Source organism: Taudactylus pleione, unplaced genomic scaffold, assembly GCF_031769625.1.
Source record: "Taudactylus pleione unplaced genomic scaffold, aTauple2 ptg000707l, whole genome shotgun sequence".
Classification (NCBI taxonomy): domain Eukaryota; kingdom Metazoa; phylum Chordata; class Amphibia; order Anura; family Myobatrachidae; genus Taudactylus; species Taudactylus pleione.
Genome location: NW_028285109.1, coordinates 2,469,425 through 2,496,908, shown reverse-complemented (window position 1 = coordinate 2,496,908; position 27,484 = coordinate 2,469,425). Strand labels below are relative to the sequence as shown.

At 43.8% G+C, this 27,484-nt stretch overlaps 1 protein-coding gene across 6 annotated transcripts in view; it reads left to right on the top strand.

Moving 5' to 3' along the window:
* GANC (glucosidase alpha, neutral C) overlaps positions 1-26,860 on the top strand; it is a 140,025-nt gene extending 113,165 nt beyond the window's left edge. For 4 of the 6 annotated variants that reach the window (XM_088456496.1, XM_088456493.1, XM_088456492.1 and 1 more), the window contains one exon: positions 623-911. In XM_088456496.1, the coding sequence (XP_088312622.1) occupies positions 623-750 (128 nt within the window). In that variant the 3' untranslated portion in view covers positions 751-911. Of the gene's footprint in view, positions 1-622; positions 912-24,328 lie in introns of those variants that run through there. The other 2 variants (XR_015872495.1, XM_088456494.1) reach the window with 2 other exon arrangements.
* The last annotated feature ends 624 nt before the right edge of the window (positions 26,861-27,484 follow it).

Genomic DNA, 27,484 nt, shown 5'->3' with positions numbered 1-27,484 from the left:
CTAGCGCTCAGCACTGCCCCGGACTGAAGACAGGCTGCATCAATGCTTTCATTTTAATCTCGAAAATCCTGGGATTAGAGGCACCAATCAGGGATTGAAATTCAGCTGTTTTTTGCCCTAATTCCCGGCATCCCGCCAATCCCGAGATTGACTTCCCTAGTGCCTAGCAATGACCTTACAATATGGTTCCTGGTGCATGCCATGGGACATTAGTGAAAACCCGTCCACAGGTACGGTAATTGCAGTTCCTCAATCAGACTTGTGCTTTCATTTTCTAAACTGTATTTGAAAAAATAACAGAATTAGGGGGGATGAGTTCTATATGTCCCTGTGACATACTGTGCTGTGCTATACTGCATTCTGACACAAAATACTGTTCAATATTATTCTGTAATGCTTTGTAATACCATACATACGCTGCCCTGTGAGGTTTTTGGTGTTGATCCATGTGTAATCCTATTTTATTATATATGACTCGGTAATACAATTCACACTTAACTCATTGCCATATGTTCTACAATTAAGACATTTGTCTTAGTTTAAAAAATATATAAATATTTATAATTTGTGAGAGATGAGAATCATCTTTTAAATGTTGCTATATATGTATATTCCAATGTAGGAGGAGTGAGGAGCAAAGTGAACTATGTGTACAAGAAAGAAGTCTCTGTCCTGAGTCTGGAGAACTTGTCCCTGGGGGTCTGTGCAGACTGGGAGATCCACCTCACCGGATGTGTCACTCTGAGATGATGCTGCTATGGTGTAGACGGGATCTTTTCTAACAGTTGTTAGATTTTATAGATGTATTTTAATGCAGGTGATTTTAGTTTTAATTATATGCATAAACAAGTGACCCTGAAACCAGCTGTTTTTATAAAAGAAATGTGCACTATTGTGGACTTTTATTTTCTTTAGATGGCATAAATTAAACTGAATATATATACATTTTATTCTGTTTTTGCTAAAGTATATTTAATCACAGATAAATGTGCACCTCATATATAGAGCACAAAATGGGCAAGGTGTAATGTAAAATCCATTTTAGTAGTGCAATGTGCCTCCATGTTGTAACAAGTATGTAGGTCACAATCCCGACGTCAGAATGCCAGCTAGGGATTCATGATAGGCGTCGAGATACCGACGCCTATCATAATCCCGATGCCGGAATCCCAGACTACGTGGGCCCGAACAAGGGAGGGTTAGGTTTGGGGCACCCCTGGGGGACTTAGGGTTAGGCACCCCCCGGGAAGCGTTAGGCTAGGGGAAGGGGTGTTGGGGTTAGGCGCCACCGGGGGGAGGTTAGGGTGAGGCGCCCCCCCCAGGAGGGTTAGGTTTACGGTGCAGGGAGAGGGCGTTAGGTTTAGGCACCCCTGGGGGGAGGTTAGTGTTAGGCACTAGGGGGGAGGTTAGGGTTAGGCACCCCTAAATTAGAGTTAGGGGGCGTAGAGGGGAGGGTTAGGTTACTTACGTGCCACTGTCGGGATTTCCTCCCTTCGGGCAGCCACCGGCATTTCAATCCCATTCCTTGTCATGGGCCCTAGGTTTTGCCAAAGTGCTTAGGTAGGAGAGGAGTCTACTGTGACTTTTTCTGTGAAAAACAAGAGTGCACCTATCTGTTATAGTCAGTATGGGCCATTTACAAGGCATAAATCTTCTGACCCGCTATGATTCCAAGTTTGTCTAATAACATAGTTTAGTCCCATAACCAAAGGGAAAAAAATGCAAAGTATGGGAAACAAAAACGAAGTGGTGGGAATAGAGGGAATGGTTTTGGATGCATGGTTCAAATGTTTTAAAATTGAATTTGGGCACCTCTCTATTCATGATGCCAAAATAAACAGTGGGCAGATACAATTTTAGAAAATGTGTAACCAAGGTCCTATACCATAGAGAAAGTAGTTTATATTAGGTCTCAGTCACCGATGTACTGGGTGAGCTAGTGTGAGTTGCCTGAAATATTTTAACTCACTCCTTATTTCCTAGGGGAAGTCTGTTCCAAGTCTCTGCGTACCGAGGTGGGGAACAGAATGTGTCTGTCAACAGCATTGTGTAAAGTGTCAATATGATATGTGCTTGGGCTGTGGTGCAGTGTCAGGATGCAGCCTGGGATCGACCGTTACTCACGTTTGCGATGGCGTCTTCGGGCTCCTAAAGAGTCCGGACGTCAGCCGTAGAGACAAGAGATAGCTAAGTATTCTGCCCAGGGTCTGCTAGAGCCTTCTGGTGTGCATCCTGGTTGCCGCGTTGCAGTCCTGGGTGCTGTCATGTTGGTTCACGTCATCTGATCAGTATTCTCCTATGGTAGTTCTGCAGTTGGTCAGCTGCTGTCTCTGGCCAATGACCAGCTACCAAGGGGTATATTATGGCACTTCCTGTACAACTTCGCTTCTATAGTGGTTTTCTACTGTGTCTGCGTCCCAGGCTCCACAGTGTACCTTTTACTGTGTACTTTCTCGTGTATGCTGTCATCATCGTTACTCAGCGTCTCATGTCAAGTGCTGGTATTCACCGCTACTCTGCGTGTCATATCAAGGGCTGATTATCACCGCTACTCAGCGTCTCTCATGAAGTGCTGATTATCACCGCTACTCAGCGTCTCACATCCAGTGCTGGTTCTCATTGTTATTCAGTGTTCATATAAAATACAGCTTACCATCGCTACCCAGTGTTTCATATCAAGTGCAGCTTACCATCGCTAATATACATCTCATATCAAGTACTGGCTATCATCGTTATTCAGTGTTCACATCAAGTACAGCATACCATCGTCATTCAACATCTCATATCAAGTACTGGTTATCCTCACTACTAGCATATCGATTTCCAAAGTACCTTTTTCCGCTCATTGGTTTCGGGATCTATTATAACTATTCTTCCAACATTGTCAGTGCTTATATAGTCCTCCCATATCTATCTCCGTATTTTCTCCAGGTACCTATCCCAGGGGCACCTGTGGAATGGGTATGAAATACCGCCGGCCATGCATGGCCAGCGGTTCGATTCCCGTCAGCGGCAGCCCAGCAAGAGTTAGAAGCAGCGGAAGCCCGACAGCGCTGGAAATCCCGATCGTGGATAGGTAAGTATCTACTAACCTAACCCCCCTAACCCTCCTTAGGGGTGCCTAACCCTAATTTCCCCCCAAGTGCCTAACCCTAATCCCCCCTCTAAGTGCCCCGGGGGTGCCTCACCCTAACCCTCCGTCCCCCTAGCCTAACCCTCCCAGATGGGTGCCTAACCCTAAGTCCCCCCCGGGAGCCCTAAACCTAACCCTCCCCCGCCGCGGCTGTCCGCTCACGCCCGGCATCACTACGATCGGGATGCCGGGCGTCGGTCTCCCGGCGTTGGGGAAATGCGGGCATCTACATCTAGACGCCCGGCATTTCACCCTTGCCGGGATATGACAGTCGGGAAGCCGGCTGCCAGTATTTAGGCAGTCGGCTTCCCGCACCTGTTTACCTGGTGCAGCGAAATCCACATCCCACAGACCATTAGGTGGACTAGACTCTGCACCTTGGGGTAGATTTCGCCAACACCTGGGAGAGACTTATGAAGAGGACTTATATATTGGCTTCCCATTTAATATCACCCACTGCCCTTGGCCCCCCGATCCGTGTTCCAACTACAGAAGCCCTTAAACACAAGGGTAAATTTACTAAAGTGAGAGTTTTTAGAAATGAGTTTTAGAAGATATGTTGCCCATAGCAACTAATCAGATTCTAGTTATTATCTTCTAGAAGGTGCTAGTTAAATGCTAAGTAGAATCTGATTGGTTGCTATGGGCAACATCTCTTCTAAAACTCACTTCTAAACACTCTCTCTTTATTAAATTTTACCCCCAGGGCTTGACATGGAGGAACAGGGACATTCAAATTGTGTGAGTTCTCTTTTATTAAGTATTTAGTGGATCAATTGGCCTGCAGTCATCAAAAAGGGCCTTAGCTTAAAGAAGGGCAAAACTTGAGAGACATCAGAGAAGACGACTGGAGCTCCTGAAAGAGCAGATCACCTCCTTAGCCCCAGCTGACACATGCAGGGAACAACTCCATTATTTCATGAAATGAGGCCTGAGCCCTGGCTTGATGTCAACATTATTTATAGGAGGAGGGGAAATGTACTTGAGGAGACACTTTTCTGACCATCAATATAAATGCAGTAGCAACAATATAGGAATTGTGGTTGGCCAAAGTAGGAAAGTGATAGGAATCTGAGTATAAATAGTCTCAATTTTAGTCCATTTTGTTGCACCATCTGATCAAGTTGTCGAAGCCGGATAATTGGCTGAGATAGGATCGGTTTAAAATTAGATCTTCGCGACGCCATTTTGTGAATGGCAATGAGATGCCATTTTGCGACTGGTCGCCCAGCGCCATTTTAGTGAAACTCACCATTATAAGTACATACGGCGATGCTATTATTTAGCGTCGTGCGATTCCCACACAATAGAAAGAAGTTAAAAGTCCTCACCATGTAAATACAGACAGTCACTAAAACATATAAAATGATTATCCCTGCATAACACGTTTCATACTGTACTCCACAAAACAAAAAGTCACACAACGCTAACTAGCGTCTTTTCCCTATTCCCCAATACTTACACAATGAACACTTACATAAAAGGTTCCCTAGTATTAAAGTGTAATATTCAAGGTTTATTCAGTAATTATTAATGTTGTGAAATGAAGATTATTTGATATCTAAGGTTTAATACATGGTAAGCAGACCGTGTTTGGTGTTGTACTGATCCACTGTGTCTTAACAGATTTCCGGTATCATCGGTGAGAAGATCGGAACATGCGTCTGCAAACTATGGACTATAGAGAGTTAAAACATTAAAATGTACTCTGTAATGTTAGCAGCTTAGATTAGCATGCAGCGAGAAAAAGGATACAAAGAGCGGTTGGAGGCTGTTTGTGTCTATCTGAAATTGTCCAATGAACTATCCTGTAACAGAAACACCTTTAAGAAGAACCAATGGAATCATGCCAAACTTGCCTATTGTATTGCCTATCCCTGAAAGAGTATATATGTGCACTCTCTGACCCCAATCGACAGTCTTCTTGCTGTGCTGTTGACGGAAGGTTGTAATGCTGATGCCGTTATCTGGGCCCAGAGCGCGTGCGTATGTAACAACTGTACCTTGGGTCTGTATGATTTATTTGCGCTAATTGTATTTAGATCACAGCGTGTAACCATCTGTTTTTATATTGAATAATATCTTTTTGTACTTTGGAACCACATTCAAAGTCTGAAAGCATTTATTTCTTGTGCGACTCATTACGCTGAATAGCGACAATTTTAGAAGGTATAGGAAGGAATATTGTTTAGAAGGTATAGGCAGGAATCGATTGTTAGAAGGAATAGATAGGTAGGAATCGATAGTTGGGGGCTCGCAGTGTTTATCACGCTACCAGTCACTAGGTAACACTCGGTAGCGATCTCTCAGCAAAAGGGTAGAGGCGCCTGGCAGGAGAACACATTGCGCCTTCGAAATCTGCTATAACTTTGTTGCTGAGAGTCCGCTACCTGTTATTGTGGCTTTAGGAGCACTGATTGAGAATCCAGGGACGAGGGAGGAAAAAGTTTGTTTTCCTTCATCGATAGTTTTTTTTGTGTTAAAAAGGGGTAGTCGCATTATTGTGTAAGCGACCAAGTCGCAATATAGCGTAAAGTCATTATACGTGTTGTGTAGTAGTCGCATTATTGTGTATGCGACTAGTCGCACAATAGTGTATACGTATTTCCGGTATTGCTGCCACAAGTTTTAAACAAAGCCATTGAGAGTGCACGGTGATATTGATAGATAAGCCTTGTTGTTAATCTTGATCAGTGTTGCCATAGTCTAGGAAAATGTGTATTTTTCTGCGCAGGAAAAGAGTGTGTAACAGTGAGTATTTGTTGGTAGGGGTAACTTGTTCCCTAGTTAAGGGTATCATAGGACCCTTAAGTGCTAGGCGCCTGATGTTGACCTAGTGGCTCGGTAGTAGATACCGTTCTATACACATAAGCATGTGTATCTGTTGTCTTTGTTGTAGGTTCGGCTCCCAGTGTGATTACAGTATTCAGTGATCAGTTAGGGTTATTTGAGCATTGTAATTGAACCGCACAGTTTTGGCTAAATTGTGATTGTGAACTGGGTAGAAGGTGGACAAAATCACTGAAAAGGGTAAGTATTATTGGAATACCTACATGCTAGCAGTTGAAACATAGTCAAAAAGGGATTTGGTGCGTGGAAACAGCTTGGTTATTCTTCCATAGGTGTGTGGGCGCATCCTGTTAATATCGTCCGCAGGTTAGTGAAAGTATCTTAACTGTCTTTCACCAACTTAAATCTCTATTGAAAAGCTTAGGGTTCTCCCAGATGGGGGCCAAGCAAACGGTAGAGATGTTAGATGATGTGCTGCTGTTGGAAGCGCCGCTTGGGTCGGCATGCCATATTATGCATACTAAGGCCCTCATTCAGAGCCGCACGTTAACAACAGTACGCTCGTTGCGTTCCGATGTTGACTAACCGCGCATGCGTCGGTGTTACACTGCGCATGTGCGTACGGCAGATTGCGAGCTTTTTTTCTCTCGTTCCTAAAATAGCGTACAGGAAGTGACATGTCAAATGTGATTGACAGAACAGGGCGTTTTTGGGTGTTGACGGGGGTGGAGATGAAAAAACGCAGGCGTGGCGAGGCGTTTTTGGGGCGTACATACATTAGCAGATGCGAACGTCAAATGTGTTCGGACCGTCTCATACGTCACTGAAACATCCGCTTTCCCTTCAAAATGCTCGCACAGCTTAGGGTCAGGATTACTCGACCACATTGGCGATGGCCTTCTCCTCCGTCCCGGGACTCCACGATGGTGCAGCGATTAATCGCGGCTGGTCAGTAAAGTAATTAGTGTTGGATTGAAATCCGGCTTGGTATGTGTTTGGAAAGCAGTTTATTGGGATAGCACAAAAGCGTACGCAGGTGGAAATCAGAGCTGCTAATGTCATGATTACAGAATCAATTAGCGTACATTTTTGGGGTTTTATTTTGGCCACAATTTGGTGGTTATGGCCTATTGTAACAATAATGTCATCATCTTTTAATTAGCTCCCCTTTTTTTTGGTTTACTGTGGAATTTGCATCGCTATGTGATTTTTTAAACGTTCCTTAAAGAGGCCTTTTTTTTTTTTAAAGAGGGTCAGTTTTTGCGTTTAAGGCCAGGATTAAATGTAACCCATTTGTACAATAATGTCACAATACAATGTCAGTGTTTTGTTTTTAATTTATTGTTTACACACAAACAAATTGGCCTAATATTGTATTGCCTTTTTTTGTGGCCAAGATATTTGATCCAAAAAAAAATATAACATAACTACTAACATAAGCGTAAATACAAAATTTAAAAACATTTCACAAGAAAGGAGAGGGAAGTTTTGACCAGAAAGGAATATGAGCCAAGCACAGAAGGAGTGTGGGAAAAGTCGCCATTGCTGTCACCGTTTTCTCGCCCGTTTGGCTGGGTGAGGGTGGGCGCCAGACCGGGTCCGGGATGCCATCGGGCTGGCCTGTCCAGAGGCAGATGTTGTGGCCTCTGGACTAGGCACAGGGCTAGGCACATTTGGAGGATTGCCTGATGTTGTGCCAGAGGTGGAGGATCCGGATGTTCCGGCAGGAAGGGAGGTCGGCTCCACCATGTGCTGGCGAACGAGCTGCTCCAGGGCATCGGCGATGCGGATGTTGGCCCTGGTATTTTCCGCCAGGGCCTGAGCAATGGTCACGTTGGCCGCAGCATTTTGCTCCAGGGCCTCAGCCACCCGTATCAGACTGGCGTCCATCCTCTGCAGAATCTCCGTATGGCAATCCGATTTAAAATTGAGTTCTGTGAGGAGGCCCACTGCCTGCGAGGGGGCACGCCCTGGACTGGCTTCTGCAGGGTCCTCAGCCGGATGTACTGGTTCCTCCCCTGCAGAGTCAGCAGAAATTCTGCGGCCAAGGCTCCCCTCTGGAGCAGACTCATCCGCCTCTGTCTCTGTTAGGAAATTGGAGAAAAGACTCACATTAGAATCTACATATTGGCACAATAGCATTTCTGAGTTGGTGACATCACAAGACTTACCTTGGCCAACATGAGGAGCCGCAAAGTCTGGCATGTCCGTATCCATGTTGGACACGCCAAACACCTCCACAGCCTGCACACACCCCTGTGCCATCTCTTCTAAGTCTGTCAACTCCAATGACACAGGGGTGGGACCCCCACCGGTCCCCCTTGCATGCCTAGCCCTGTCGGCAAGTTTTTGTTTGAGACGATATTTGAAGTCTGCCCATCTGTGGAATGAATTTGGAACCATTATCCTTTTTTTTACAATGGGGTTTGTTTATAGGATGGGAAAGTGTTTACTTACCGCCGTTTGACATCCCGGGCTAGACGGACATAATCACCCACCCTATTGACAGCAACGGCGACCTCCTCCCACATTCTCCACTTCTGGCTTTGGCTCATATTCCTGGCTGCCTGGGGCAGGATGTCAACGCACTTCTGGATCAAAACCTCCATCTCCTTGCTTGTGAAATGTGGCTGCCTTTTTTTTTTGGCAGCTTTGGCGGGTTGACTGGGGCCAGCAGTCTCTTCCATGTCATCCTCCTCACCTATTTGGGTAAATATGCAGATTTAGCCACTTCACAACTTGCACAATATTATGTTTTAAAAGAATCATTGACACAAAATGCATGAAGGCCTTACCGCCGCAATTTTGACCATTGTTTCCCTGGTTTGAAGCCATGTCTCTGCTTCCAGCATGAAATCATCCAGAAATTCTATGTGATTTCGTGACGTATTTATACATGCGTCCTTAGTTTGCGGCCGCATCATTGATTGTGCGTCCCTATGATTCATCCTTAATTTGTGCGGGAAAATAAACACTATTTATGGCTTGGTGTGTGTGGATTCGAGGTGGGGTTGTTGGAGTGTTGTCGGTTAAGTGGTTTGGATTTGGTTGGTTGCGTTTGGAGGATTTGGCAGAGTTGTTTTTTTGTTTGTTTTTGCTACATTTCTTTGGTTTTTCCGTTCGCATTTTTTTCATTTTTTCAACATCCTTTCCTGATTTGGTAAGTTTTGTGCATTCAAATTTGTGGCCAATTGGTGTATTCTTCTGTTTTGTGGTTCGTTAATTTGTTTAACACTCATTTCATCTTTTTTAGTTTTTTTTTGTTTTCGGACCCAAAGAAGTTTTTTGTGGAAATCTTATATATTCGAGTTGGGTAAGTCCATTTTTTGTCTTGCATTTGCGAATTAATTACCGCATTTTTGACTGTTGGTGTAGCGACTTGCATTTGCGAATTAATTACCGCATTTTTGACTGTTGGTGTAGTGACTTGCATTTGCGAATTAATTACCGCATTTTTGACTGTTGGTGTAGTGACTTGCATTTGCGAATTAATTACCGCATTTTTGACTGTTGGTGTAGTGACTTGCATTTGCGAATTAATTACCGCATTTTTGACTGTTGGTGTAGTGACTTGCATTTGCGAATTAATTACCGCATTTTTGACTGTTGGTGTAGTGACTTGCATTTGCGAATTAATTACCGCATTTTTGACTGTTGGTGTAGTGACTTGCATTTGCGACTTATTTACCGCATTTTTGACGGCTTATTCATCATATAATCCAGTTTTGCTTTTCCCTTTTCCATTTTTTGGGTCCATTTGAACCCTATTTGACGTACGGTGTGCAATGTAGTTTTCATCGATGGCCAAATGTGTTTTTCCGCTATTTTCTGTGTTGGCTTGCAACAATTTTTAAACAAAAAAAACACCCTCTAAATTTTTGAAGTCTCATTGTTGGCTTTTTTACAGTTTATACGTATCATGACAATACCCCGGCATGTAAGCAGCTATGGATGGTATCAGAAAGCTAAGTTGTTTTTTCTTACTTTTGGGGTGGGTCAAAAGCCTTACATTGTAAACTTTGAATTTCAGGTAGATCTGGGGCGAATTGTTCTGGCCCTGCTCCCGGAAGACGACCAACCTCAAACTCGTCCCAGGCGTAGGCATCGTAGACATGCAAGGCCCCAGATATTTCGAACACGTGTCACCCTTTTTGGAATGCCCGATGATGAGGTTTTAAGACGCTACCGTCTACCTCCCAAAATCATCATAGACACTCTCTCATTAATAGAAAGTGATCTTGAGCGGCAAATTGACAGTCCAACAGCAATACCACCACTGACGCAATTTATGGCGGTGTTACATTTCTGTGCCTCAGGATCATTTCAAACAACGGTGGGAATAGTGGCGGGCATCTCCCAATCCTCCTTTTCCAGGATCCTGAGGGCAGTGATGGAGGCACTTTTCAAGCACCTCCATCATTTTATTAAAATGCCTTTGGATATGGGTGCCCTTAGTGTGGCCAAGGCCAATTTTTACCAAATAGCTGGCTTCCCACACATCATAGGGGTTGTGGATGGTACTCACATACCACTTCAGCCTCCAGCACGGCTGGAGGCAATATTTAGAAACAGGAAGCACTATCACTCCCTGAATGTAATGGTGGTATGTGATGCCTCCCTCCAGATCCTGTCCCTGAATGCTAAATTACCCGGAAGTGCTCATGACTCCTTCGTCATCCGGCAATCAGGGATATGGCAGAAATTAACCAACCTACAAGCTGGTGATGCGTGGCTTCTGGGTAAGTGGAGACCTTTAGTACATAACAATGTTAAGCTTGATACACAGTGTTCCTGATGTGGTCTATTTTTGTTCACAGGAGACAGTGGATACCCTTGCATGTCCTGGCTGCTCACTCCTTATTTGGCTCCCACACCAGGGCCACAAAGTGCGTATAATTCCGCACTTACAGCCACCAGGCAAGTGGTGGAGCGCTGTATCGGCCTTTTAAAAGGCCGATTCAGATGCCTCCACCGCTCTGGTGGCGAGCTCATGTATGTGCCGGATATGGTGTCGAAAATTGTGGTCCTGTGTGGGATATTTCACAACATTGCCATAAGGAGTGGTGTCCCAATGCAGCCAGAGGATGCCTTACCTGAGGATGGCCCCCCCGAGGTTGGTCGAAGGTCAGTATGTGGGGGGGCCATACGCGATGATGTGGTGGCCAGATTTTTTAGGTAAGTTTGAACAAAACTCCAGTGTTTATACCTAATGTGTTTGTGTTTTTTGGCGAACATCTAATTTATTTTTAATTTTCTCACCATCTTCTGTTTGTTCACATAATCTTTGGCACTCCAACGCTCACTACTTCCTGCTACCCTTACCAAACCTGGATCTGGTCCTTTTGGGCATATATTCTTGAACCCATATCGCAACGCCATGTTTGTGGAATCATGTTGGCATGGTCCTTCGTCAACCAGTTCTTGATTTTGTGTTTTTATTTAATTATTTCTTGGTATGTGTTGTATTTGAATTTATCACTGTGTATTTTTTTTGGGAGTGACCACTTTGTTTTCTCTGTTATGTTGTCAATAAATGTTTGAAGAGTGAAATGGTCTTCCTTTTTTGGGACGTTAACAGCAAGTGTAACCAGGTTAACACAAGTTACATTTGACTAAGGGGTAAACCAGTACTGACGCCAGTTGAGCAAAACTGAAATATGTTTTCAGCTTCCCAATCCACACCAAAAGGAAGCCTGGCCCAACCTTGGGATTTGTAAGATTGGCCTAAGCAGCTTGCGCACCAAGTAGGAACCTGGAAAATGTAGAAATCTGAAATTGACACTACACCCAAAAAGGGAAATGACATTGTTACTGTTATGTGTTTCTGGTGTCTGTTTGACATACAAAGACAAAACACAATCTAACTTTTAAAAAAGGGAAATCCTTGCAGGAACTTATGTCAGGCTAAACTATCTTGGTTTTGGTTTTTAAAAATGAGCCACAACGTATATTTGTCTTAATAAATTTATTTGGAAAATAGAACAAAAAAAAAAAATCTAATGCCGAAGGAGGCCAGACAGCCGGTCGAGGGCCACCAGAAGGCCGATTACATGGTGGCGCATCTGCCCCACAACATCCGCCACCTCTTGCCGACGCCTCTGTTCCTCTGTGGGTGAGAAAAGTGTGTGGGTTAATACAACAATAGGGAATCCACAGAAAAACATAAAAAAAAAAAACAAATCACTCCTAAACCCAAAAACAGAAATAAAAAGGGTGGGCTGGCAAAAATACAAGGCCTAGGTACAAATTCCCACAGGTATGATATGTGTATGCTTAAATCACCAGGAAGAGGTAAAGGCAAACCTTCACAATCAACAAAAGTCAAGCCACAAAAACACGAAGAAAGGCACGACACATGATTACATACAAACAGTTTGTGCTTTAAAAAAAAAAATTAAAAAACATACCGGGAAACAAATCGGGAGCTCCGGCCAAACCTCCATGATCCTCCTCGGAGGATCCGTCATTCCCCAAAGAATGGGGCGGAGTTATGCTGGACTCCGGGGAGGGGGTAATTGGAAGAGGGGTGGGTGGAGGAGAGGGGGAAGTGGGACGGAGGGGAAGGAGGCCCGACATTTCCGGGAGAGGGTCTGGGAAGGATGGGGAGGAGTGGGGAATAGGGGAAAGATTTGGGGTGGAGTGTTGGCTGGGGGTTGGGGAGAGTGGGCGGGAACGCCGACGTTGACGGCGGAGTCTTGGCTGTCCCCCTAAAATATGTCAAATAAATTGCGTTTAGTTTATGGACAAATCCGGGCAAACAAACAAAAAAAAAAAAAATAATAAAAAATAAAACCAAAAAAAATAGCAGTAGAATTAAAAATTCAGAAAAAGAGGGGAAACATGCAGACGCAGATATGAGTACCAATAATAAATAGAACAGACAGGAAAACATGCACACGCAGATATGAGTACAAATAATAAATAGAACAGACAGGAAAACATGCACACGCAGATATGAGTACAAATAATAAATAGAACAGACAGGAAAACATGCAGACGCAGATATGAGTACAAATAATAAATAGAACAGACAGGAAAACATGCACACGCAGATATGAGTACAAATAATAAATAGAACAGACAGGAAAACATGCACACGCAGATATGAGTACAAATAATAAATAGAACAGACAGGAAAACATGCAGACGCAGATATGAGTACAAATAATAAATAGAACAGACAGGAAAACATGCAGACGCAGATATGAGTACAAATAATAAATAGAACAGACAGGAAAACATGCAGACGCAGATATGAGTACAAATAATAAATAGAACAGACAGGAAAACATGCACACGCAGATATGAGTACAAATAATAAATAGAACAGACAGGAAAACATGCACACGCAGATATGAGTACAAATAATAAATAGAACAGACAGGAAAACATGCAGACGCAGATATGAGTACAAATAATAAATAGAACAGACAGGAAAACATGCACACGCAGATATGAGTACCAATAATAAATAGAACAGACAGGAAAACATGCAGACGCAGATATGAGTACAAATAATAAATAGAACAGACAGGAAAACATGCAGACGCAGATATGAGTACCAATAATAAATAGAACAGACAGGAAAACATGCACACGCAGATATGAGTACAAATAATAAATAGAACAGACAGGAAAACATGCACACGCAGATATGAGTACAAATAATAAATAGAACAGACAGGAAAACATGCAGACGCAGATATGAGTACAAATAATAAATAGAACAGACAGGAAAACATGCACACGCAGATATGAGTACAAATAATAAATAGAACAGACAGGAAAACATGCACACGCAGTTTGCCCCACAAACACAAACATTAAAACCACAATACATAACACTTACTTGCCAGGATCTGCATGCGAAAGCATGCCAGCAAGCGGGGCGTTCGCCGTTGCAGGTCGGACCACCTGCGCTCCAGCTGCCCGATGTTGCGGCGTGAGCCGAAGGACCGCAGGCGGGACCGTACCTCCGCATACGCGGAGCGCTTCTGCCGGTTGGTCATGGGTTGAGGCTGGCTGGTGATCCGGCGATCCATGACCTCCGTAAGCACCAGCAGCTCACGCCTGGTGAATGCGGAGGCTCTCATGATGGCAATGGTGTTTTTCTTAAAAATCATTTTTGATAAAGTGTGTAAAAATTTTCTGATTGGCTAATGTATTTTGGAAATTAACAGGAGCAATTTTATTGGTTAGTGTATGAGTCATGTGTTCGACAGGGCCAGAAATCTCTGGAGAGTTAGGATAGGCTTGATGCAGTGACATGCGTAAGAAAATTTAAATAAAGAAATGAACCCAGGGAAATATGCGGGGATCCACAGCAATAGTACAATTGTTTAATTGTGGTTCACATGTTTTTTGAACAATAAAAGCGAATGTTTCATCCGTACGTATTCTGCGGGTAAACACAAACACGGACAAGAGTAAAGTTTCTTGCATTGTGTTGAAAAAAAACAAACAATTAAGCTAATTGATACATTGATTGGCATGATACGATTGATGGAGGTAGGCAGAATAAAGGAGCAGGTAATCGACATCTGACAAGGCCACTTCCTGTTTATACGTGTGCGTGCGTTCCTTTCAAGCCATTTCGGGGATGTACGCTCGCTATTTCGTACGCTCGTTAGTTAGAGGAGGGGTCGTCAGAGTTTAGGGAGGAATTTTAGATGCGAACGAAAATACGAGCGAGCCATTGAATTTAAATATTTTTGTACGTACGCCTAACGTACGTGCGCCCGCTTGCGAGTGGGTCTGAATGAGGGCCTAAGTACGGTGTTTATGCAATTAGGTACTGTGATGTATGGTTTAAAATGACGATGAAGAGTGTTGGGCCTTTTCCCAGAATTGGCAGCTTTGATAAGGAGGTATTGAACAATGTCGGAGATAGCATCTGTATGGTGCGCTCTCGAATGAAAAAGGTAAAATATAACGAGTGTTTAAAATTATGGCAGCGTGAGGGGGATGCGTGGCTTAAAGGTGTGTACGCGACGCAAACTAGCGTCGCGAGCACGTTACCGGAGAGCACACGCGCAGCGCTAAACTGCGGTGCGTGCGCGCCGCGAGATAGCACGCACGTGCAGCAAGGTAGCGTTGCGGAAGGTATTGCCAGTGGTTCACGAGCACCACCGCCGCCCTATGCGGATGGGGGTGCAGGTACAGTTGTTGAAAAAACCCATACAAATGTAACAAGTAACTTGTACCCTCTCTTAAGTAATCATAAGGAAAATGTTTATGATGCAGATGATGAGCCTATTGTTATGTCTGCCATTTCCCATGCTGTACACATGTTAGGTGCTCCACCACCACAAGCACAAGTGGTGCCGCCATCTTCTTCAGTGATAGTACAGGAAGTGTTAACATCCACTGCACCCGTAGAGGAAGTTGTTAACCCTATACGTAGCAGTAATAGACTAAATCCCCAGCCAAGTAACAAGGTCAAAAGTAGCAGTGCAGCCGGTCTGCATCCCATCTGTACAATAACTGTTCCGAATGGGAATGCAGATGCAAACGGTGTAGTGCCCACCAGGGAGGTAGCAATGCACTGTCCTTGGACGAGAGCGGAGCTAAACTCCATGATGAATGATTTCCCTGACCCTAAAAAGGAATTAGCCAAATGCCAAAGATTTTTGAAAAATTTGGGTAGTGCTCACGAACCAACCAATAAAGATTGTCGAGTGGTGTTAAGGGCTTGTCTTCCATGCATATGAAACGTGACAAAGTTTATCACGGATTGTGTATTGGATGGAGATGTTCCCTTAACAGACGAAATTAACCAAGGTAACATTTCCCGCATTATAAATCAATTGGGTGTATATTTTCCAGTAGTAGTTAACTGGAGCAAAATTTTCACCATAGAACAAAAAGAGAGTGAATCTGCAGAGGATTATTGTAACCGAGCTCTGCAGGCTATCACCCAGTACACTGGGTTAGAGGATATTAAAGATAGCACTCATCACGGGGGAACTGTACTTATGGATGATCTAAAAGAAAGATTAAAGACCCGAGTTCAGACCTCACAACCTGGCTGGAGGGGAGTCACTGTAGACACCCTCATGGAGTGCGCTATTGAACATGATAAGAACATCTGTAAAAAGAGAGAGACCCAGAGCGAGCAACTAATGGTAGTTAGTATTCAAACTCTAGAAGGAATGACTGTAACATCACAGCCGGCAGACACACCCGCACCTGCACAGACACACGTACTCACCAATCCTGCACCAACACAAACAGCTCTACCCCACTTATCACGCACAACCACAAAACCCATACAATCCACAAACTCCATATTTCCCTCAATATCCTTACCCACACCCACCATCTTTCCCTACTGCTCAACCCACACAACAACCCTTTCAACCACCCCACTCACGAAGGTGCCTCAACTACAACCAAATGGGACACATAAATAGGAGCTGTAAGGTGAAGAGGATAGGACCCCCTAACCAGGGAATACCTGTATATCCCCATACGGGATATACACAGAGTACAGAAAACCCACAACAGTCACCAGCTCCAATTGTGGCCGTAAATGCTGTATTGGATAGTATGAGTCAACACTAGGGGTCAGGTCATACCTGTAGTATACAGATAGTCAGGTTAATGGGAGGTACTAGGGAGGAACCAGTAATGATGGTTTATGTAGCTGGTACTAAATATCCTTTTCTTGTAGACACAGTGGCGAACAGGTCAGTGATAAAATCTCCCGCTAACTTACAGGTAACCAGCGAGACAGTACCAACAATGGGTGTAACGGGTAAAGTGCAACATTATCCTTTAACAAAATCCACAGAGGTCACTATCGGGCCACTGCATACCAGGCATTCTTTCCTCCTGGTAGCAGCGGCTCCTACTAACCTACTGGGAAGGGATTTGTTATGTATTGTACCCCTGATAGTGTATTTCTAGATATCCATGAGAGAGTTGCGCACAAGGTGAGGGATATGTTGGACACTCTCCAAAGGATAATGTATCACTCTACTGGTTTAAATGAAAACTCATCTCAGGTAGATCAAATGTTATTCCAAATTCCAGATTCACTTTGGACCAAGGATGGACAGGACACTGGATTAATGGCAAACGTAAGTCCCGTAATGGTAAATTTAAAAAGTGGTAGGCAAGCTCCTAAAATTCCCCAGTACCCATTAAAACAGGAGGTAGGATTAGGGGTTTATCCCATAATTGAGCGATTGTTACAGCAGGGAATTTTAGTTTGTACAGCAAGTGTAGCCAACAGTCCCATCTTTCCTGTAAAGAAGAGTGGTGGGAGGGGTTATAGGCTGGTACAAGACCTTAGAGGGATTAATGAGGTGGTAGAGAGCCAAATCCAGCTGTCATCCTTATGCAGATCCCACCACCCAATGCAACCCATTTCATTGTCATTGACCTCTGTTCTGCTTTCTTCTCTGTACCTCTTCATCCTGACTGTCAGTACCTATTCGCCTTTACATGCAGGGGTGTACAATACACCTGGACACGATTGCCTAATGGTTTCATAGACAGCCCCAGTATCTACTCCCAGGCCTTACACGACTGTTTACAATCTTTTCACCTAACAATGGATCTGTTATAATACAATATGTGGATGATTTATTGTTATGTTCTGATTCGTTTATGTCATGTTTAAATGATACTAAACTTTTCTTGCTTCATCTCTCGCAAACAGGACACAAGGTTGCTAAGGACAAACTACAGCCATGCCAGTCCAGGGTATAAATATAAATATTTGGGAAACTGCCTAACTCAGGGGTTATGACATCTCACAAATGACAGAATCTAGGCCATACAGAACATGACGCCGCCTCAATCAACAGCAAATTCGTACCTTCTTGGGAATGTGTGGATACTGCAGAATGTGGATCCCAGGTTTTTCTACTTTTCTACAGGACTTATTCTCTTCCTCAAAGCCCGATCGTGTCATACACACTGTCACAGTTGGTGCTAGTGAGTTACCTGTATCAGGTGATGAACTGGAATCACTGGAGGCCGGCTGAACTGGAACCATGTTAACATGAATAGCTCTTTTATTATAAGAACTGGGTAGCTGTGAGAACTGCCTTTGGTGATGAGTGACTGGATCTGGAGACGGAATGAGACCAGAAGGAACTTGGAGGGACCGGACTGGGACCGGCAGGTAGACTGACTGAGCTGGTCGAGGTACTAGTAGATGGGCTTTCAGACGGATGGTAGCGTAGAAGCTACTTGTGGCTTGGGAGGCCGTGGGTAGACGTTGGTAGCTGGGTGGCTACGTGGAGCAGCTGGAAAGCAGTGGGTAGACGCTGGTAGCTGGGTAGCTACGTGGAGCGGCTTGGGAGCTGTTGGTGAGAGATGGTAGCATGGAAGCTACTTGATGCGGCCTGGGAGCCATGTGGAGAAGCTGGTAGCGTGGAAGCTACTTGGAGCGGCCTGGGAGCCGTCGGTGAGAGATGGTAGCGTGGAAGCTACCTGGTGCAGCCTGGGAGCCGTGTGGAGAAGCTGGACGCAGCAGGCTTTCGAATAGCACTGGTCTAGGAACCAGCAGGAGCCTGGGACATACTGGTACTCAGAGGTACAGCTATAGCACAAGTTGTACACCACGGGATGTAACGAGATGTTCAAGCACTGAGTGCTATTAGAGGAGGATCTATATACCTAGAGTCTGGCACTGATTGGTGGATACAGACAGGTGGTCTGGCAGTGGCATTCAGAGTGGAGCAAGGCACAACATGCAGAGGGAGTTTTCATCTCTGCAGCCCTTGAGAATCAGGACCACACCTGTGATTCCAATTAAGACTAGCAATGCTCACAGACAGAGCAGGGTCCAGGTGTTTAATCAGTGTGGGGAGGAGAGTAGTCTGCACACACAGCCAGCATGATTCAGCCAGAGCAGATGTCCCAGGAGAATTACAAACAGATCCATGGAGCAGCTGACAGAGGTAAGTCACAAAAGGTAAAAACTAGCCAGGATCGTGACACACACAGAGGAATCAGAGCAGGCTTTCCTTAATCTTAAGGTTAATCTGACAAGAGCACCTGCATTGGGAATACCTGATTATGAAAAACCTTTTGATTTGTATTGTACGGAAGCCGATGGTTGTGCAGCAGGTGTCCTCACACAAAAACATGGTGATGCCAGTAGGACCGTAGCATACTACAGTGCACAATTGGACACTGTGGCAAGATCACTCCCAACGTGTTTAAGAAGTGTAGCAGCAACTGTTCTATTGGTCAGTAAGAGTGAGGATGTGGTATTATGCAATGATGTGATTGTCTATGCTCCCCATGCTGTATCTGGCTTGTTAAACTCTGCCCAAACCAGACATGTCTCCTCAGCTAGGTTCACAAAATGGGAACTTGCCTTAATAGCACCTGCAAACATCATCATCGAAAGGTGCAGTACGTTAAATCCAACTACGTATTTACCATATGTGCAACATGATGCACAAAGGGTGGAGAGAGTTAAGCCACTGGCAACAGGTGAGTTCTGCAGGTATATTGCTGCACATGATTGTATGGAATATCTGAATCAAACCTTTACTGCAAGACCTGACATATGGGATACATCGTTAGAAAATGTAGATGTGACATTTCACACAGATGGGAGTTGTCATAGACAAACTGACACTGGAGAGTTATGTACAGGTTATGCTGTGGTAAATGACGAGGATATCATAGAAGCCGAACCTTTAGGACCGCCACACCCGGCCCTAGTGGTGGAACTGGTGGCACTGAAGAGAGCGTGTAAATTAGCGAAAGGTAAATCTGCTAATGTCTACACTGACTCTAGGTACGCCTTCAGGGTAGTACACGATTTCGGTGCCTTATGGCGTCTGAGAAAATTTATGACAGCAGCAGGCACACCAAGTGCACATTCCAAACATAAAAGGACCATTAACAGCAATCCAATTGCCAAAGGCAGTGGCAGTAATTAAGTGTAAAGCCCATACATGTGAGGATGATCCGGTGTCACTGGGCAATAACAGGGCAGATGAAGCTGCAAAATGGGCAGCAGGATTAAAAATAAAAGTACCAATTGAACAAATCATGACTTTTTAAACAATTGATATGCTGAAATTAATTAAGATGCAAAATTTGTGTTCTATCCAGGAAAAATCAGTCTGGAGGTCCAAGGGATGTGGGCAAGAGTCCTCTGGAGGGACGGACAAGGTAAGCCAGTGGCTCCCAAGGCATACTACCCCAGCCTGGCTGAGGCAGCGCACGGTCTGACTCATTTGGGAAAGCAAGGTATGTGCAAATTGGTGAGAGCATACTGGTGCGCACCGGGTTTTTCTTCTCAAGCGGAAAAGAGAGCACTGTCCTGTCTGACCTGCTTGAGGAAAAACATTTGGAAAACTATCCCTACCGAACCATCTCACATTCCTTCGACTGACGGACCTTTCCAGGTAATACAAATTGATTTCATCCAATTACCACCCTGCAGGAATCTCAAGTATGTGTTAGTGTGCACTGATGTGTTTTCCAATTGGGTTGAGGCATACCCAGCTGCCACTAATACTGCTGCGTTCACTGCCCAGAAAATTGTTCAGGAGTTTGTGTGCAGATACGGTATCCCTAAAATCATCGAGAGTGACAAGGGTACTCATTTCACAGGTGATGTTTTTCAAAATATGTGTAAACTAATGGGTATTAATAGTCGATTTCATACCCCTTACCGACCGCAAGCCAGTGCCAAGGTGGAGAGGATGAACGGTACAATTAAAAATAAATTAAGTAAGATCATGGCAGAGACTGGACTAGGATGGCCAGAAGCATTACCGTTGGTCCTACATAGCATAAGGACCACTTCTAGACCCCCTCTAAGTCTGTCCCCCCTTTGAAATACTGTTTGGTAGACAACCTCATTTGATTATAAATCCACAGGAAGATTTGAAAGGTAACAACGAGGTAACTGTAAGGTATCTTATAACAATGAGTAAACAGTTAAAACAACAACAGCAGAAACTGATATTGTTGTCTCATGATATGCCTGAAACAAACTGTCATGATGTTGAACCTGGAGAATATGTTATGATCAGAAATTTCTTGCGTTCAGGTTGTTTGACTGATCGTTGGGAAGGTCCGTATCAGGTGTTGCTGATGAGTACCACATCTTTGAAGGTGGCCGAGAGAGATACCTGGGTCCATTCCACTCACTGCAAGAAGGTCAACCAACCGGTGGAGAAACAAGGGGGAGACGAGGCTGATAACGTGAACTTGTCGATCGCAAACTTGTTCCGGGAGGGTTAAAAGGTTGTAGTGAGATATCTGAACTAAAGAAATTTGCAGGTCCTTGCTACGGCAATGGACTGGTCTGCTGTGTTCATTTTTGTATTCTCTTCCAGAGTTTCCATCATTCTGGTTTGTTCAGGGGTTTCTGTGACGGGGGACCAATAGAGGAGATGGGAGCTGATGGCAGTATTGATGGAGTGGAGTTGAAAGGAGGAGTGTTGTGCCAATCAGAGGAGCGTTTGTCCAATCTTAGTACTGTAATTGTTAAGAGATCTGCTATTTTGGATACTCGGAGACAGTGTGAAGGTCTATAGTTTGAGGATTATTGTATGTGTGAGTTCTGTGGGTCCGTAATTGATGAGAATTGCATCCAACGGTGTCAACCCAAGTATAATCAGTATTGGGGTGGGTATCCTTTAGAGGATTATCACACCATGGTGGGCAAAATTGACTGTTGGGTGTGTTCTCACGTGCCCCAAGGACAGCATAATGTAGGATTAGTGCAATTCCCATTAAATGTCTCTGATATTATAGAATCACAAAGAGGACATGCACTAGATGGAAAATATCTTAATACCAAACCACCCCATTTTAAACTCCACCAGTACCAAGTAGATAAATAATTTTATGTTTAAACATCACCAGCTACAGCCCGAGATGCTGACTGGACCACAAATCGTTGAACGAGTCATGATGGACCGGTATCTGCGATCCCTACCTGCATCTTTGCGCAAGTGGGTGAGCCATGCCGACCCTAAATCTGCAGACCAGTTAGTCAAACTGGTGGAGAGGTATGTGGCAGCTGAGGAGCTGATGAGTCTGCCCCACCAAGCCACGATGGCGCACCGGCGAGCTCCCATCAACAATGGTAAGACTGTTCCTCATGAGAAGGGTGCTGGGCGGTGGAATATGCCTAAGACTGGGGGTGGGGAACCTGAAGACAGGCCTGCCAGGTCAGGAAGGTTCCTACCCCGCAAAAGACTAGACATTAATGTGACTCAATGTTTCTGATGTGGTGGCTTCGGCCATATAGCAGCTAATTGTTCACTTACCCTCTGAGCCCATGCAATGTGATACTGCTTCTGTCAACCGCAGGGGGTCTTTCTTTGCACAGCCAGCCTGTACTGCTGACCGGCAGGCTGAGACAGATAAACACTTGTGTACTCACTGTGGAAAGCAACCGAGTAGAGGCTCTGTTAGACTTTGGTAGCCTGGTTACACTTTTGAGAACTGAGCTGGTGAACCCTTTGAAGCATAAGGGTAAAACTGTTGGTGTGACATGCATACATGGGGATACTCTGTATTATATTACTGCCGAAGTGAACATCAAGACGCCAGGTGGTTCCGCAGTAGTCTCTGTTCTGGTGACCCCTGATTTTGACAAAGAGTTTGTGGTACAAACCGATGCGTCCGGTGTAGGCATCGGAGCAGTCCTGTCCCAAAGCAAAGAGGGTGAGGAACACCCTATTTTTAATCTAAGAAGGAAATTGAATATACATGAGAGAAACTATGCCAAAGTGGAGAAGGAAACTTTGGCCATAAAATGGGTGTTAGAAACTCTCAGGTACTATTTGGTGGGAAGAAAGTTCAAACTGATTACTGACCATTCCCCTCTGAAGTGGATGTCAGAAAACAAGAACAGTAATGCAAGAATAACAAGATGGTTCTTGGCGCTACAAACCTTTACATTTTTGGTAGAACACAGGCCAGGAAGCCAGCTGGCCAATGCAGACGCATTGTCACGCATTCATTGCTTGGGGGCTTCAGTTTTTCCGCCCTACAGGCCGAAACAAAGGGGGGAGATATGTGATAGGGACACTCGTAAAGTGGTCAGTGGTAGATACATTTGTCCTAGGTTTTTGACCTATGTGTTCTAAAAAAAAACCAGGAGAAAGTCTGCAGTGAAGCAGATTTGAGTGTCGGCTTTTTGAAAGCCAGTTTCAGACCTGGGGGTATGGATGTTAGGAGAGGGAGGGCTCCATCCACAGGCCACTCCAGGTTTTGGCCTGTTAGCAGGCTCATTAGGGTCTGCACCTGGAACTGGCTGATATAGGCTGTGTGTGATTGTAAGCTAGTGTCTCATACCTGGGAGAGCAAGCAGACTGGCTGGCTCAGAGACACTTGATGAAAACTACCTGTAAGTTTTGTGCATACGTTCGTCTTGATAGTGGAGGCAGTAGGCCCCACTATTTCTTTGGAGAGGGAACCTCTTGTCTAGTTAGTGCCCAGACGGGCTAGCGTTTACTTTTATGCTTTGTTTTCTTTTTATGTTGCACAATAAAGACAGGTACCGACCAGCTAGTACGAGACCCCAGACTGGTGTACTATTTTTCCGGCTGCTGTGTGTGTGAAGAGGGAGTCCATCTACCCCAGGAGAGGGACCACTAATCCGGTCGTGTTACATAACACAAACTAAATCAGATAAATATGTTTGTAATAGGAGCGTCGGCATCCAGACCGCCGGGATGCCGAACGCATACCATTTTTGAAATATAATATTTGTAAAGCGCAGAATATGCTGGAGCTATATAATTAACTGTTAATAAGAATAATAATGAAGCTACTGTAAAGCTACATCACCTCCTACTGAGGCTCAAACAGAAGTCTGCATTAAGTACGGCTTTCTGGCCTTATTGTGGCTGCCGCGAATGCATTAATCCATAGATCAAGATACTTATCAGGGAATATATGGGTTAACACACATTAGCCGCAGATTTACCACACAAGGAAAATGGCCTCCAATTGTATAGCTCCAGGCATAAAAGTCGTGGCTACAACCCTTTTCCTCGTCCAGTAAGATAACGAGGCTAATTGAATCCGGCCCTTAATATATGTTTGTTTATTAGACCCCGGGAGTCTAGTTAATTTTGTAATTGAGCATTAAAAAGGTCTTTATATTATATTGTTGTGGTATTATTTATTATATAGCACCTTAGTAAAGCGCTCAAGTGCTCCTCTCCTTTTTCCATAGTTTTATATCCATCACTTTTTCCAAAGAGGCAGATTTAAATAGAAACAAAGTCATTATGTAAAAAGTTAAATGCTGTTAAAATTTACTTTAATCTGTATTTTTTTTATGTTTCTTGTGTAGACTAAAATAGTCAGAGTAAAAAAAAAATAGTATTAAGCAGAAAAGCACACTATTCTATTCCACAAGTATTTTAATTCAATCCATTTGTTCTTTTTTTTTTTCATTAGGTTTTTATTGAGTTTACAAAGAAATACAAACAATGGGAACAGAAAATGTATTACAGAAAAAAAAAAAGGCGGACAAAAGAAAAACAGACTGAGCTAAAGCCCAGGGGGAAAATACAGAGCTTATTAAATAATACATGCGAAATACACAGTGCAAATATATAGATAAAACAATACCACATAAATCTCAAGAATCATCTCCAGGAGAATCAAGGACGCTAAGGTCTATAGTCTCGCTAGGAAATACGGAACAACCAAGTGACTCACTATGAACCTCATTCAGAGCCGCTCGCTATTTGCGGTCGTTCGTTCAAAAAAAAGGGGTGGCTATTCAAATGAACCGTTCGCTCTTTGCGGTCTGTTCACGCCTCTATGTCTGAACGAGCGAGCAAAACTTGCGGTCGTTATTTTGAAAAATACGCCCCCTTGCCGCTCGCACGATACGTCATGTCCGCTATTTATTTGATTAATCGAGTACATCGAACAGCGTATGAACTGCTCGCTATTCTTGTGGTTGGTTTTTCCTACCACTATATTGCGAGCAGTTCTGACTATAAAACAACCAGGTGACGTGGTCGATGATGCTGCTGTATTAATTATGCACACCCTTAAAACGCCCGTTTTGACCTTTAAGCACACCTGCGTTCTGAATTCCACTCCCCGTTTTCAAGCACCTTCCCCTGTTACCACCCACATACGCCTTATCCTGTCACTCAAAATAGCAGGCATTCGCTATTTAGCGAATTAACGATTTTCGGCCGCACTGACTGGTTCGCGCATGCGTATTACAAACCGTACTCATGCGCAGATGTGCGAACATCGCTCGGAACGAACGAGCGGCCGCTTACGAGCGGCTCTGAATCAGGCCCTATATTCATTCCAACCGTACCACTTCATCAATGGAGAAGAGGCAGAGGAGGAATAAGGGCAATCAGATGTTTCAAAAACATAATATTTTTGAAACTTGTTATCTATGGAAGCTAAATTGGGTAAAGCTGCGGACCTCCAAATTTGAGCAATAGCTGCCTTAGTGGCTATCAATATATGACCCATAATATACTTGTCACCCGAGGATATTTCGCCCGGATATAATGAAATAAGGTCGTTAAAGGATCAAGAGGGACTGTTATCCTAGTGACCTTCGCAATTAAAATGAAAACTGTATTCCAGATGGGTTGCAAAAGCGATCACTTCCAAAATATATGATAAATGTCTCCTGTCTGACTGCAGTTTTTCCAACAATAGTTGGAAATAGAAGGCCACATTTTATGTTGCCTATCTGGTGTAAAGTACACTCCTTGAATCAATTTATAGAACATTTCTGTATGATTTATACAACGTGACACCTTGAAACATGAGCGAAATATAAACATCCAATCTTCTTCAGAGATCTGCAGAGACAGATCCCTCTCCCATTTAGTTTGGCAAGTAAGTTTAACATTTTTAACCTTTGACGTTTCGAGTTGATACCACCAAGTGATCCCACCTTTCTGGCTGGGAGAGGTAAACTTTGACAAAAAGAAAGATGGGAAATTTTACTTCCCGACAGGAGAAGGCAAAATACTTTGCAGCCAATGTTTTAATTGTAAATATTTTTAAAAGTCCTGGGACGAGACACCAATCGCTGTCTGAAGGTGAGAAACCTAACAAAGTCCCTCCTCTGAAATAACATCTCCTAATGTGGATAGTCCGCTGCCTGACCAAGAGTCTAGGTGAAGGTCTGGAATTAAATTTGCAATACATTTTAGGGAAAGAGCGGGAGATGGTAGTGAAACATCTTCTGAAGTAGATATTAGTTTACACCAAGACCAGAATTATAGCTAAAACTGCTTTAGAAACCCCCAATTCCATTGGCTTAATAGAACTAGGGACCCATAAAAGATCTAGGAGTTCAAAAGGCCTCACCAAAGCCCTTTCTATCAAGACCCAAGATTTTGGAACTTATATGGAACCAGTTTCTCACCTGACTTAACAAGCATGCAGCCTGGTATTTTTCAAGCCTTGAAGAAGAGACCCAGTATCTCGAAACGCGTCGCATAGCTACACCTGTAATCACTTCCAAGGACTCTGGACTGTTTCAACAGGATCTGATTTCCATTTGGGTAAAGCGTAAGGAGCCTTGCAGGGCAACCCGGGCACCCTGCAATTCAACACCCGCTGGCTCCCTATCACCCACCGGGTATGATATCCTGTACTTTTTTGCCTACTACCAAGTGTACAATTATTACCATTTATTTGTACATTGCACGATAGTGCTTATTTTTAACACAGGAGTCACATTTCCTGCTGCAATCAGAACTCACCAGACCTGTCATTTGTTTTATGTTTCATGCCTTTATTCATCCACAATATACATAATTCACCTATTGCATATGTCTAATGTCCATGGCAGATACCGTTTTTCTGCCTCACCCAGTATTTAACAACTGATTCTGTGAATTCTCATCCCTTTTGAATCTACAGCACGTTTTTACTGTATGCATTTATATTCTATGCATCACCTTGTATTCATGAATAAATTTTATTTTATGTCTACACTGACCTATGTCATCTATACGGTCGACTCCGTCACAGCATTTATGTTGAGGAGCGCCTAAATACATGGTAATACCTACCTTTGGTATTTTTCAAGGTCTAGGAAAGCCAGACCACCCTCCAATTTGGGCAACATTAAAGTGCTCCTTGCTGTTCTCGGTTTAATCCCTTTCCACACATATTTTAAAATAACTTTATAAAACTTGTTACATAGGGATTTAGGTAGAGCTCTTGGTATAGTGCGAAATAAAGGAGCTTCGGAAGTAAAACCATTTTGGTCACGGCCAACCTGCCTAGCCAGGATACTTCTTGAAGCATCCAATCCTTAGTGAGGCCTTCAAATGCTTTAAGAAGTGGACCATAATTGCAAGTAATAAGATCCAGGCCTCCTGAGAGCTTTACTCCTAAATAGTTAAGAGTCTGGGTCTGCCAAGCATATTTATAAGAGGACCGTAAAGTTTTTAGATCAGTGGACGTGATGTTGAAAGGAAGGGCTTCCGTTTTTTTGTATTATGTTCATAGAAGGAGATCTCAGAAAATTCCTTCAACACCAAATGCAATGTTGGGAGAAAAGAATGAGGATAAAGTAAGCATAACAAGATATCGGCTGCAAATAAACAAATC